The 13,463-nt window shown below is 39.8% G+C and overlaps 3 protein-coding genes across 3 annotated transcripts; all 3 read right to left on the minus strand.

Moving 5' to 3' along the window:
- Positions 1–8,284: 8,284 nt before the first annotated feature.
- Positions 8,285–9,118, minus strand: LOC121467325. The gene has a single exon (XM_041708714.1). The coding sequence runs from the start codon at positions 9,116–9,118 to the stop codon at positions 8,285–8,287; it is 834 nt and encodes a 277-aa protein (XP_041564648.1).
- A 1,251-nt stretch (positions 9,119–10,369) lies between these two features.
- LOC121467326 lies at positions 10,370–11,065 on the minus strand. Its single transcript, XM_041708715.1, has one exon. It carries the CDS (start codon positions 11,063–11,065, stop codon positions 10,370–10,372), a length of 696 nt encoding a protein of 231 aa, XP_041564649.1.
- Positions 11,066–11,091: 26 nt separating this feature from the next.
- On the minus strand, positions 11,092–12,573 carry LOC121467327. Its single transcript, XM_041708716.1, has one exon. The coding sequence runs from the start codon at positions 12,571–12,573 to the stop codon at positions 11,092–11,094; it is 1,482 nt and encodes a 493-aa protein (XP_041564650.1).
- Positions 12,574–13,463: the final 890 nt, after the last annotated feature.

Genomic DNA, 13,463 nt, shown 5'->3' on the forward strand with positions numbered 1-13,463 from the left:
TGAATTTGAGTCAGCTGGCGATAATTCGACTCAAAGATTTGCAGTTCAGCGTATCAGCATATACTTGCGGGTTTCACTATGACTGCAAAACTGTATGTGAAGGGGAATTTGGTGGCATGCGTGTCTTGTGATTAGAGGTTAGGTCCCTTGCAAAAACGATGTGAAGGTTGTCAATGATCTGATGGCAAGTGTTCGTCCTGTCACGGTCGCCAAAATGTTGGCAAATTTCTTGGTCAGATAAATTGCTGCCTTTTGGAGCTCCGGAAGTCCAAATTATTTGTAGCCGTTTGCTTTCCGTGGCCTTATATCTTCGATAAAATAAAAACATGTTATAAGCTGCTCTTGGTTTTCTGCGCTTGTTTGCGTCCGTCGCATTGGCTCACTCATCAGGAATCTACAATGACAGTATAAAGGAGAGCGGAAGGGGCGAGTATTGCCAGATCGCGTGCCTTACAGGTTATCGATGTATCGATTCACAAATTCAAATTTCATATAGTAAACAGCTTACAATGTGGTAGAAAAAATAATCAGGCATAAGAAAGATTGCCTGTTCGTATTTGTCGTGTAATAACATTTAAAGTAAACAGCGTCCTTGCTCAGGAAACGCCTTTAAAGTTCTGCTAATTTTGTTGCTGCACCATTGGTGATGAATTAAAACGTTTAATTCCCGAGTTTGAGTGGACTGTATTATTTTTATTTTAACCAGACGGTTTCTGCGTGTCCGGCATGTTTGGCTGTAGTCTTATCACTAAAAAATCTCAAGAGTGTAGCGCAGCACAAATGGTATATGACACTAAAAAATACCAAAACTTAAGTTGAATACAAATTTGTGAATTCAAAATAACGGCTGCAAAGCGTTCATCAACATCCCGGGCCGCCCTGAAACACGGTTTCAGAATTAGGCAATACTGCTAGCTTGGTGATAGGTCTAGTCATCTCTTCGGTGAATGTCTTAAGTTTCACGGCGCGTACAAATCCATCTGGTCCAGGATGAGATTCTAATACACGGGCTAGTTGCCAAGCTGCTGGTGGAAGATTTGAGTCCTTTACAAGCACGACGTTGTCTACTGAAATGTTGCGTTCCTTGCTGTTCCACTTGTGACGTTGCTGTAGCGATGTTAAGTATTCCTGGTGCCAGCGTTTCCTAAATCCTTGATACATGGATTGCAAATGTTGCCAATAGTCCATGCGATTGATTGGCAAAAGAGTTAGATCACCCTCTGGAAAAGTTGTAAATGGGCGTCCAATAAGAAAGTGGGCTGGCGACAAGTATGTGAGGTCAGTGTCAGGTGAAAGAGCGTCCAATAAAACACGTCTTCCTTTGTTGAGTTGATATTTCAAACTGGTTTTATTTAAGAATATCTTCGACTTAAATAGCTAACATGAGACTTACAACTATTCTTATCTTAGACCTAAGAATCGGTATATCCCCGATTCCGGGAAACATGCTAAGGGCGATAGAGGAGATAGCAATTACTCCGATCGCACTTATCACTGAACATGTGGTGACCACTCGCAGGAGGTCATTTTACAACCTTTTTACCTAGTTGTTTTAGGTATGCACACATGTGATACCTTTGGTGCGGCTACAATTCCGCTACCTAAATATACATTTGTATATCTGCCTGTTCATGTTTGAACATACTGCCAAAGGCCGGCAAGAATTATATATTTTTAATGTTGAATAGTTAACGATTTAGTGGACTGTAAACTCATTTAAACTCATCTTGCTCTTTTTGTGTATATATATTTCAGCTTAGACATGTAATTCTCGTATAGCTTAACTCTAACATTGGCTTAATTTATTCTTTCTTAATTAATAAAATTTATAATACTTCGGCCAAAGGACCGGCAAGCTTTACGTTTAGTTTAACAATATATTTTATTTTTGACAATTGTGCAAACAACTATTTAACTTTAAATTCCTTGCAACGGGCCTGCGAAAGTTATGGCTTCTAATCTTTGCCTAAAATTTTTTTCCAAGGTATATTATCAAAATTCCCATAACTATTAATGACAATATATGACCAGCATGTCCGGAAATATGATGGAAATGCAAATCCTTTAATTGTGGATGATTTTCTTTAAGCTCTTTAATCTCTTTTTTTAATTTATCCATTTAACTTCACTAACCTCTCCTATGTATGGTATTGACAGTGTCTCTTCATTTCCCGATTGAATATTATGAAGGGCTATTAACATTTTGTCATCCGTTCTTGCAGTACAATACGGCACAATACTTAAAATTCCTTGCTCAGGCAGTTCAGACAACTCCATTTGAGACCCAGTACATTGTACTCTTATTTTAGTACCTATCGAAACTTTAAACAACCAACTACTTTTCTTTCTGAATTTTACCCAGTAATGCTGCTACAAATGCATCAGAAGTTAAATCACTCACAACTTCTAAATGAATTGCCTTAGTTGCCATGCATACAAACACTGAGATATAACCTTTAAACGTTTTTTGACCCCGATTTTTCGAACATTTTAGGTGATACGGCCCTGCATAGTCTATACCTGAATTTAATTCACTCTGCACTTTGGCAGGTTACCCATTATTTGTTTACCTGTACATTGCCTATATCTCGCACAAGTGACACACTCTCTCAATACTTTCTTCAGAGAATCCCTTAACCTAAATATCCAATACTTCCTTTGGATTTGGTTTTTAATTAAATTGATTCCACCACGCATTGTCTCCTTATGAGCTTTTTCAATTAAAAGTCGTGATACGTGGCATTTATCTAATATTATCGGGTGCTTCACATCAAATCGTAACTTGCTATTTTGCAACCTACCACCTACCCTTAGAATACCATCTTTGTCTAAGAACGGATTCAGCCCTATAACCTTACTTTTCTGCTCTAGGCATAATATCTCTGCAATAAAATGTCGTTCCTGCTGTTTTTTAATAATTAATAATCGGGCCCTTTTTAATTCATTTACTATCAGCCAATGTGGGTATGACATCTTCTTGACTTTCATGACGATAAATCGTAATATCCAAGATACGACTCGTTCCAACTTTTGAAAACTTGAATATTTATCCAGCATCTTAGAAATGGTGTCTTCGGATTTTACTATCACCGTATTTACTCTTACTTCATCATCTATTTGTAACTTTGGCCAGTTGTCCTCCGGTGTTGAGAGCCATTTGGGCCCATTCCACCACTGCGAACAATCTTATAATTTCGTAGCACAGACGCCTCTTGAGGCAATATCTGCTGGGTTATCCTCAGATCTTACATGATTCCATGCTGTATCCTTTACTTTTAAAATTTCGTCAGTTTTACGTCTAATAAATTTATCTTTGCAGTTCTTATTTTGTATCCACGCTAATGTAATGGTAGAATCACTCCATGCAAAACTCCTTGTTATGCCAGGAATAGCTTCCTTCGTTCTACTCATCAATAGGCTCAAAAGATGGGCTGCGCAAAGTTCTAACTTAGGGATAGTCTTCCTATTATTCTTAGGGTTTATTTTACTTTTGCTTGCTATTAACGTAACGGATTCTCCTACTTTTGCATATACGACTGCTGCACACGCTTTTTCGGAGGCATCAGCGAACCCGTGTAGCTGAACCGCCATGCTAGTCTGCGTTTTTAACCACCTGGGCTTAATTGATTTTAAATTTTTCTCGTACAGATTCCACTCAGCTAAATCGTTAGTAGATAATTCTTTATTCCAATCGTTTTCTTCTAGCCAAAGCCTTTGCATAAATAATTTTCCCACTATAGTCACTGGCGACAACCATCCTAATGGATCATATATTCTTGCGAGGTTTGATAGCACTAGCCTCTTATTTATTTTTTTATTGTTTTTCAACTTAACTGCAAATTTAAACTCATCTTTAAAAGGTTCCCATTGAAGACCCAAAGTTTTAACTGATTCCGTTTCCTCTATGCTCAGTATTTTATTTTCACTCGCATTTTCAATTTTATCAATAATTTCTTTCTCATTGGAGATCCATTTTCTTAAATTCATTACTACTTTCTCCAGCTCCATTGAAATCAAGCATACTAATTTCTTGGACTCTTTAATGCTGTCTGATCCAGTCATTAAATCATCCATATAGAAATCGTTTATAATCACATCTTTAATTGACATACCCTGACATCGATTTCCTATCTCAGCTAACACCCTGGTTGCTAAATACGGAGCTGATGCCGTAGCATATGTAACTGTGGTTAGCTTAAAATCTTTTATTTTGCTTTTGGGGGAATTTCTCCAAAGTATATGCAAATATTCTTGATCTTTTTCCGAAATATTAATTTGTCGGTACATTTTTTCAATGTCTGCTGAAACTACATACTGCCATTTACGCCATTTTAGAATAATATCGAAAATATCTTTTTGCACTCGAGGTCCAATCCACATAATGTCGTTAAGGCTTTTATTATTAGTTGTTTTTGCAGACGCATTAAAAACAACTCCTAACTTTGTTGTTAAGCTCCCATCCCTAATTACGGCTTGATGCGGCAAGTAATATTTAACTTTAGACTTATATTCAATCGTATGACCTAAGTCTATATATTCAGTTATAAACTAACAATATTGTTGTTTTAGATTTTCATCTGTACTTATTTTTTCTCTAAATTTAAAAACCGTGCCATTGCTTGGTTTTTTAAATACCCTAAAACCTGATCATCTTTAAAAGGCATTGAGACCACATATCGACCTGATGAATCTTTTTTAGTTTTTTTTATGAAATTTTCTTCGCATATCTGAAATTCTAAATCATCTTTACTATCTTCTTCTAATTCCCAAAACCTTTCCAAATCCGTACACTCGTTTACAGTTGCAACTATTGTGTTATTGCCTTTTGACTTTGTGCAGCCCGACACTATCCACCCGAACTCAGTATTCTGACCTAGGAGTCCGTCTATTTTTTTAACTCCTCTTTTAAAAATGTGCGCGTTTAGATCTGCACCTATGATTAGGTCTCTACTTGGCTTATAAAATTCGGGATCAGCATGTCAGTATTTGTCCCACTTTGTCGTATCAATATTAACCGCTTGTACTGGAAGAATAATCGCATCTACTGTCAAATTATTTTTATTTTCTTGGTTTGTTTTCATTTGTAAGCTAACTTTGTGCCTTGAAAAGCATGTTTTAACTGAGGAAACTCCACTAATCTCCATATAATTTTTAATTTTAGGTAATTGGAGAATTTGTGAAGCTTTCTCTGAAATTATCGTACTTTGAGACCCACTGTCAATCAAAGCCCTTAATTTTTCATAGCCTCCATTTCTTGATTTGACCTCAATTATGGCTTGGCTAATAATACGTACTCTTTTGTTCTACATGTGTTCACTTTTTCTGGAACTTTAAAATGAAGTAACGTATGGTGAGGTTTGTTGCAAGTCAAGCAAAGCTGCTCGCTTGTGCATCTCTTAAAATTCTTATGTTTTTCTTGCCCAGTCATTTCTCTCTGCTGGATTCATTCTTTTAAATTTGTAGCACTGGACTAAATAATGTCCCGGTAATTTACAATACGCACAATTTTCGCTATTATTACTATGCGTTGTATTTACGACTTTCTTTACAGGTTTCTCTCCTTGTGACAATGATGATATGGAATTGAGCCTTTGCTCTAAAAATTCCATAACATCCGAAAGAGCTTGCATGTCTTTTGTATTTTTGACATGACTTTCATATAAATTCAACGAGTCTTTATTAAATTATTATGTGATTATGTGGGCAAAAATGGCATCCACCTCTTCGGACAATTGTGCCTTCAATTTTATGATATATATTGACTCATTTATTGAGTCAATGAACTTTTTAATTTGCCTATCTGAATCTTAATTTAAATTGGACATATCCAAAAGCCTATTCATATGTACCGAGAATATCTTTCTTTTATTCTCGAAACGTTTGGTTTAAAATTCTCAAGTGACTTCGTAATTTTCGCCCGCGCCTAGCAATAAATTAGGGACAACACTTCTGGCTTCTCCTTTTAATGCTGACTTTAGATAGTTAAATTTAAGAGATGGACTTAAATCCTCTCTTGAGTGGATTAGCTCTGTGAAGAGTTCGTAAAACAGATCCCACTCTTTGGAATCACCAAAAAATGTGGGAATCTGTATTTTAGGCAGGGTTGGTAATTCCTCTGCCTTAACCACCATCGACACGTCAGCATGCCTATTAACTACGCTGGGTCGATTTTTAATGGCCGTTAATATGTTTTGCGTATCAAACTCGATATCGCTTATCATTTCATCAAACACAGAACCCTCGAAATAGGTATTAACCTGTTCAATTAGGTTCTGTATTTTATTCCATAAAAACTCAATTTTTTTTTTCCATACAGTAAGAAAATTTGGACTATTGTCTATGAGAGTAGACGTCTTATCTAAATATGCTTTTAAATTGCCTACCTGACTTCGAAATGTTTGCTCTATCCTGGATGCGCTTGAAGTGCCTGGCAACTTAATCTCTTTTTCCATGTTGTTTATCTTAGAAACGTATTCTGAGACTCTTTTTCAAACCTTAACTTGATCTGAGCCAACACCATCATAATAATGTCATACTGCTTGGTATTAAAATATTCATGATCGACAACGCCGATCTTTAAAAGAACAGTATGATTTGTAATAAGGAGTTTTTAAGCTCTTCTGATCGTCCTATGTCTAGCTCTGTTAGCCCTATCTTTGTTTCTAACTGTCTTATTTCCAAAATAATTCCGGACTGCTTCTTTAGCAAATCTATAGTTTTTTCCGACATCATTTTGAAATTATTATTTTTTTAGGGATATATGTATATGTATGTTAATAAAAAAAATTTTTTTATACCCTTTTATAATTTTATTCAGAAGTTTGCAACGCAGTGAAGGAAACATCTCCGACCCTATAAAGTACATATATTTTTTATTCCGTCTGTCCGTCTGTCCGTCCGTTTCTACGCAAACTAATCTCTCAGTTTTAAAGCTATCTGCATGAAACTTTCCCAAAAGTTGTCTTTCTATTGCAGGTAGTATATAAGTCGGAACGAGCCGGATCGGACGACTAAAGCATATAGCTCCCATAGGAACAATCATAAAAATAAATAAAAAAATTATAACTTTGGTGTTTTGTAATTTTTTTTTTTGTTCTTCAAGATATAGTAATGGTTAAATATTTCAGAATTACGGTTTAAATTTCTTCAAAATCGGACGACTATAGCATATAGCTCCGATAGGAACAATCGTATAGCCACCATAGGAACTATCGAATAATTAAGCTGCAAATCATTATAGCTTCAATGTTTTTAAACATACACGCAAGTAAATCATAATTTTAACGTTTTCAAGAATATTTAGTTTTTGAAATAGATGCAAGGGTATATGAACTTCGGCTTGCCGAAGTTTGTTTGCTTTCTTGTTTTATATTGACTTAGCTGCTTCCGTTGCCGTCGCCAGAGTAGTCGTTTTAGTTGTTGTAGTTGCTGCTGAAGTCGCCGCCGCTTGTCCTATCGCCGCTATGGTCGTTGCAGCTGTATTTTTAGTTGTTGTTGTTGCTGCTAAATTCGCCGCCGCTTGTCCTGTCGCCGCTCTGTCGTTGCTGCTGAAGGTGCTGCGTCGCTGGTTTTTTGTTTTTATTTTGGCACTTTTCGTTAAATGCTTAATTGCATTTATTTTCCCGTACAATATCGCTGATGTTAAGGGCCTCAAGCACGCCCTACACGACACTGTCAATCTCTAAGCTACCTTTAGTTATTTACTACTAAGAGGTGCTTTTTTTTTGTTATATCTCTTGATCACTCTGAACCTCTTACCACAGGGGGGAAAGTTACTGAGTCTCGAAGGATCACAATGATCGGCTCGATTGACCAAAATGAAAGAGCGTCCAATAAACACGCCTTCTTTTGTTGAGTTGATATTTCAAACTAGTTTTATTTAAGAATATCTTCGACTTAAATAGCTAACATGAGACTTTAAACTATTCTTATCTTTAGACTTAGGAATCGGTATATCCCCGATTCCGGGAAACATGCTAAGGACGATAGAGGAGATAGCAATTACTCCGATCGCACTTATCACTGAACATGTGGTGACCACTCGCAGGAGGTCATTTTACAACCTTTTTACCTAGTTGTTTTAGGTATGCACACATGTGATACCTTTGGTGTGGCTACAATTCCGATACCTAAACATACATTTGTATATCTGCGTGTTCATGTTTGAACATCAGGTGTATAGCACAACGGTCTTGAGTATACAACCGCGCTATCTGGGCGATTAGAGTTTGCATTTGCTCAAAAGTCAAGATCGTCTTTCCCACGACGCGTCGAAGGTGCAATTTCACAGAACGTACCGCTGACTCCCATTTTCCGCCCAGTGTGGCGAGTGTGGAGGTATGAAATTCCATTTTATGCCATCGGTGGCCAAAGTTTGCGCTACTGTATTACGATGCTCCTGTGAAGATAAAAGTTGCTGCATTTCATCTAAAGCCCGCTTGGCACCAACAAAATTCGTCCCGTTGTCGCTAAAGATTTGAGAACATTTCCCACGCAGGGACATGAAACGACGAAGACATGCTATGAAGGTGTCTGTGCTGAGATCGGTGGCCAGTTCCAAGGGAATGGCTGATGTAACGAGGCAGACAAACAGACTTATGTAGCCCTTAGTTTTCCGTGGATTTCTCCCTCTTCTTTCCTTGAAAATAAATAGTGCAGCGTAATCGCACCATGAGTGCTGGAAGGGAAGTGCTTCTGCAATGCGAATCCCCGGTAGATCGGCCATGAATTGTTGTGCTGTTTGACTTCGTTGGCGAAAACATTTGATGCAATTGTGCACCAGATTCCTTATGAGGTTGCGTGCGCCAAAGACCCAATATTTTTGGCGGATAATGACAAAAAGTGCTGAAACTCCAGGGTGCAGATCTGACGCATGTTCCAAAATCATCCTTGTAATACTGTGCGACTTGGGAAGCAAAATTGGGTGTTTGACATCAGCTGGTAATTGTGAATTGTCCAGTCGTCCACCAACTCGAAGAAGGCCATCCTTGCTAATGATCGGTGAAAGCTTGATGAGCTGGGAGCGGCCCTGAAGTGGCTTGTTCTCCATCAGTAGATTGTAGTCATTCTTGAAGCATTTCTGAGCCTCTTGAAGACAAAGAATGCGAGCAGCCTGCATCTCCTCAAAGGTGATTTGCAATTTGTCAGCGTGCCTGACTTAATAGCCTTGATCCTTTGGATGAAGCGTAGGGAGTAAGCTACAATGCGAACCATTTTTGTCCAGGATGAGACCCGCTGAGACAGTGCTTCGATCGGTGACAATAAGATGACCTCATGAGTAGTCAGTGCGGTGGTCTTCACCTCTTCTTTACCATGGTTTTCTGAAATAGAAGAACAGAACTTTTGGCAGCTCAACTTTACGTCGAGTTTTTCTTGATCTTGCAGCCATGGAGGACCCATCCACCACAGGTCGAAATGAATGACTTCTGCAGCCAGCATGCCTCGCGTGGCGCAATCAGCAGGATTTTCCTTAGTATTTACATGATGCCAGGCATTGCGAGGTATAGTATCGAGTATTTCTGTCGTTCGGTTTGCCACAAATGTTTTGAGTTTCGATGGTGGGTGTGAAAGCCATGCCAAAACGATGGTTGAGTCGCACCGTGCTTGTATGACGATGTCCTCGTGTTGTAGAGCATTTTTGATTGAAGAAATGAGTCGACTAAGTAGCAGAGCTTCACACAGCTCGAGGCGCGGTAGTGATTGCTGCTTCAGCGGAGCAACTCTGGTTTTTTCAGCTATAAGTGATACAGAAACAGTACCATTCGCGCGTACTAATCTGCTGTAAACAACTGCCGAATACGCCTTGATAGAAGCATCCGAAAATCCGAACAGTTCGATGTGATTTTCCTTGTTGTCAATAAATCTTGGCATACGTAGCTCTTGTAGTGCATTCAAGTCGTTACGGCATTTGTTCCACCATTCAGCGATTTTTGGAGGAAGTTCCGTACCCAGCCGAGATCAAGAAGCCACAATTCTTGAAACAAAATTTTGAATTTAGCACCACTGGCGATAGGACACCCAGCGGGTCAAAGATGCGTGCCACGTCAGACAGCACTTGTCACTTAAAGTTCTTCGGATTTGATGAAAGGCAAACTTTAAATGAGAGCGTATCTTGCTTTGGGTCCCAATGGATGCCAAGAATCTTCGCTGTTGAATGGAATCCTTTTCCCTCACAAGTGAGCGTTGCTTCATAAATGCGTGGCGAGTTTGAGACCCATTTTCATGCCTGCACATTCCATAAGTTTGATTAACTCATTTTGATTGCGAACGAGCTCTTCCTCTGTGTATGCTTCAGTGAGTACGTCGTCCACATAAAACTCCTCCTTTTCGACTTTCGCAGCAGTGGGAAATTCGTGTTGATGGTCGTAAGCTAATGATCCAAAACTCTAACTGCCAAAAATGGTGCGCTAGACGTGCCGTATGTTACCGTGGACAGTTCATAGTGCTTAATGAGCGAACTTTCATCATCTCTCCATACAATTCGGTGATAGCTACAATGCTTGGTAGCCACCCAGATTAGTCTGTACATTTTGACGATATCTGCGGAGAAGACGAACTTAAACATTCTAAATCGGATACAAATTGAGAATAAGTTTCGCAGGATACTGGGACCAATGTGTAGCGCGTCATTCAAGAAATTTCCGTTAGTATCCTTAAATGATCCGTCAAAAACTACCCTTAACTTTTGGGTAATTACTGGATGATGTGGCAAGTAGAAATTTGGTTTCTTGCCAATATCTTCTGGCGATAGTTCTCGCATGTGACCTAAGTTGAGATACTCATGCATAAACTTTACATACTGTGAGCGCAAATTGGGATCTTGCATTAGACGGCGTTCTACTCCCTTGAATCTTGCGAGTGCTCCCTGAAGAGTATCCGAAAACGGCTTATTGGGGTCTTTAAACGGAAGTTCGACGATGTAACGCCCCTTGGGGTCCCTTGTGTGTGTCTTCAAAAAGTGCTGTTCAACTTCATCGTTCTCTGGTTTGCGATGAAGTTCCTGGTTGACATCCTCCAGCTCCCAAAACCGTCGAAGTGATGCATCAATGTCAATAGCCGTGTGCATAGTTGTTGTAGATGAAGAGCCTGTAGTCACGATCGAAGTACCCATCCAAATATGGTCGAAATGGCGATGATCTGTCCCTGGCTGTCGAACAGCTTTTTATCAGTGAATACGGTCCAAACGTAATCAATATCTACTGGCGCCAACGATTGGTAGTCAGAATATGCAAGCTCCAAGCCATCGAACGTCTTAAGTGCTGAGACGTTGATATTGTGTCTTGCCAACGTGGAGGTAATTTTGCTGAGTACGTGGGCACGTACCTTCATTGTGTGTTCTGATATTCTTGACTGAATATCCAGTGCGCTGCAGCCTCTAGTTGTCTCAGCCTTGATCGAAGAAATTTCCGACACCAAAATTCGTGATGGCAAGCGCGCCTGCACGCATCGCTCGGAGAAGTATGACAGTTCCGAACCACTGTCCAAAAGCACCCGACAGGAAGTGTGTGATCCTTTGGCGTTGCAAACGAGTACTAGAGCTGTGGGCAATGCGCTTTTCCGTAACCCTTGTGGCTGTGTAGTAGCAGCTGATCCGTTGTACGAAGATTCAGCGCATGGAGTGTCTTGTACACGAGCAATGTTGCTGATGGTCACCGTTGCATCCTCTGGAGCGCCGAGGTCGCGCTGCTCCATATCCCTTGAATGTGTCCTGGTTACAGCGGCGTGTGCAGTAGAATCTTCTACGTGTAGTAGAGAGTGGTGACGATTGTGACAAATTCTGCATGTGAATTTGGATTCACACCTGCGTGACACATGCCCGAACTTCAAGCAATTAAAGCACAAGGATTTAGCTTTGACAAAAGTGCGTCTCTGCTCGACTGATAAGTCCATAAACTTTGGGCAGATAAAGATATTGTGCTCCTTGGAGTTACATTTAACACAAGCACCTTCCTCCGTTGATACCAAGGCGTGTGACGATCGCTTAGCTGTGTTTTGCTGAGAGCCAACTTGGAAGACTTTGTCAGGCTCACTTTTGCTGAGCTCAATTTCCTCGCAGCGGCGGTCTAAAAACTTGAGTAGATCGTCCACAGTCGGCGATTCCAGTTCACGGCTGTCCTCAATCCACTTGCGTCGAGTTTCAGTGTGAATCTTGGCCAGAATGAAATGAATTACCCAGCAGTCCCTGCTTATTTGCCCTGCTGCATCCAAGCCGCGTACAATCTCTGTAGCTCCGACTGTTACTTTGGGCAGTATTGATACATCTGCTCTGGATGTCGAAGGTAAGTTTACAAAAGTATCCAGCAGACTGTTTACAATGTGACGTAATCTGTTATAGCGCTTAATCATGCAATTCCAAGCAGACTCGTAAGCTGCATCCGCAATTGACATATGACGTATCAACTCAGCTGCTTCTCCCGTAATGTAGTTTCTCCCGTTTAAGTAGTGAAACTTTTGTATCGCTGTCAAATGCTGCTTGCTGTAAGTCGTGCTCTCGAAGATGTTCTTGAATGCTGGCCACTCCTTGTAGTCACCAGTAAAAGACTTTATGTGTATTTTTGGCAACTCGTTCTGCATTACGTTTGCTGTCGAGTTTGCCCGCAAAAACGTAGTTTGTTGCTCAGCCAAATGTTCATTAAGCTCCTGTTGTTGTTGTAGAACGAACCAGATTTTCGTTTCCCAACCCTGATGCAATAGACAGATTATGGTTGCCAGACTGTCTTCCGTTGTTGCTTTCCACCTCGCTCTCCCTTGCTCCCTTGCAAAGATCGCTCAGTACGTTTTATATGGAGCTTTCCCTCTAATCCTGTAGACGTAAGGAACGGGTAGTGCAACTGCGTACAAATTTTCGGATCAATGATCGTGTTTTGATAACCCAAAGTTTCTCGCGAAGGAGAGAAACTTCTTGGGTCTGGCGTGAAAATTAGTTTTAAAAAAAAACTAAAAATTCAACATAAAGTTTTGTCAGTGGATGTTTCGTGAGTAACAAGGCCGAAAATTTTGCGTCAAACGATTTATCAGCCTGTGCTAAACGACAATTTCTGTAAAAATGGTGTAAGTCGTGGCTGCATGCTTTGATTGCGTTGCAGTGCTACAATTTCGGAAACATGACTTTTATTCCAGAAGGTGTGATTCAGTTCGGTGGCAGACAAATGGAGTATGTTTTCAACCATTATCGATGGGTCTGGCTTGACCTTTTTGACGTAGCGATACACGTAAAAAACTACTCGAAGAACTCTAACAATTTGAGATGAGGTTATTTAATGCTGACTTTGTTCCTGTCTGATCCACTATGTTACATAGTAGAGTAGGTCGATTGTATTCTTCTAAAAAAGCCGAACAATTAATTTGTTGGTGTGGTCATTTGCCTAATGGCTGCATAAGGAAATGTGGTGGCAATTCTGGGGATGGATATGATTTAAGTAGGTGCGACATAGACTTGGCAACAAGCAAGTTTACTTGCACTC

The sequence above is a fragment of the Drosophila elegans genome, unplaced genomic scaffold, assembly GCF_018152505.1.
Source record: "Drosophila elegans isolate 14027-0461.03 unplaced genomic scaffold, ASM1815250v1 contig_377, whole genome shotgun sequence".
NCBI lineage: Eukaryota > Metazoa > Arthropoda > Insecta > Diptera > Drosophilidae > Drosophila > Drosophila elegans.

Excerpts from the sequence above, each read along its gene's own strand:
- LOC121467325 (XM_041708714.1), bottom strand. The coding sequence starts at position 9,118 with ATGCAGGCTGCTCGCATTCTTTGTCTTCAAGAGGCTCAGAAATGCTTC.
- LOC121467326 (XM_041708715.1), bottom strand. The coding sequence starts at position 11,065 with ATGCACACGGCTATTGACATTGATGCATCACTTCGACGGTTTTGGGAG.
- LOC121467327 (XM_041708716.1), bottom strand. The coding sequence starts at position 12,573 with ATGCAGAACGAGTTGCCAAAAATACACATAAAGTCTTTTACTGGTGAC.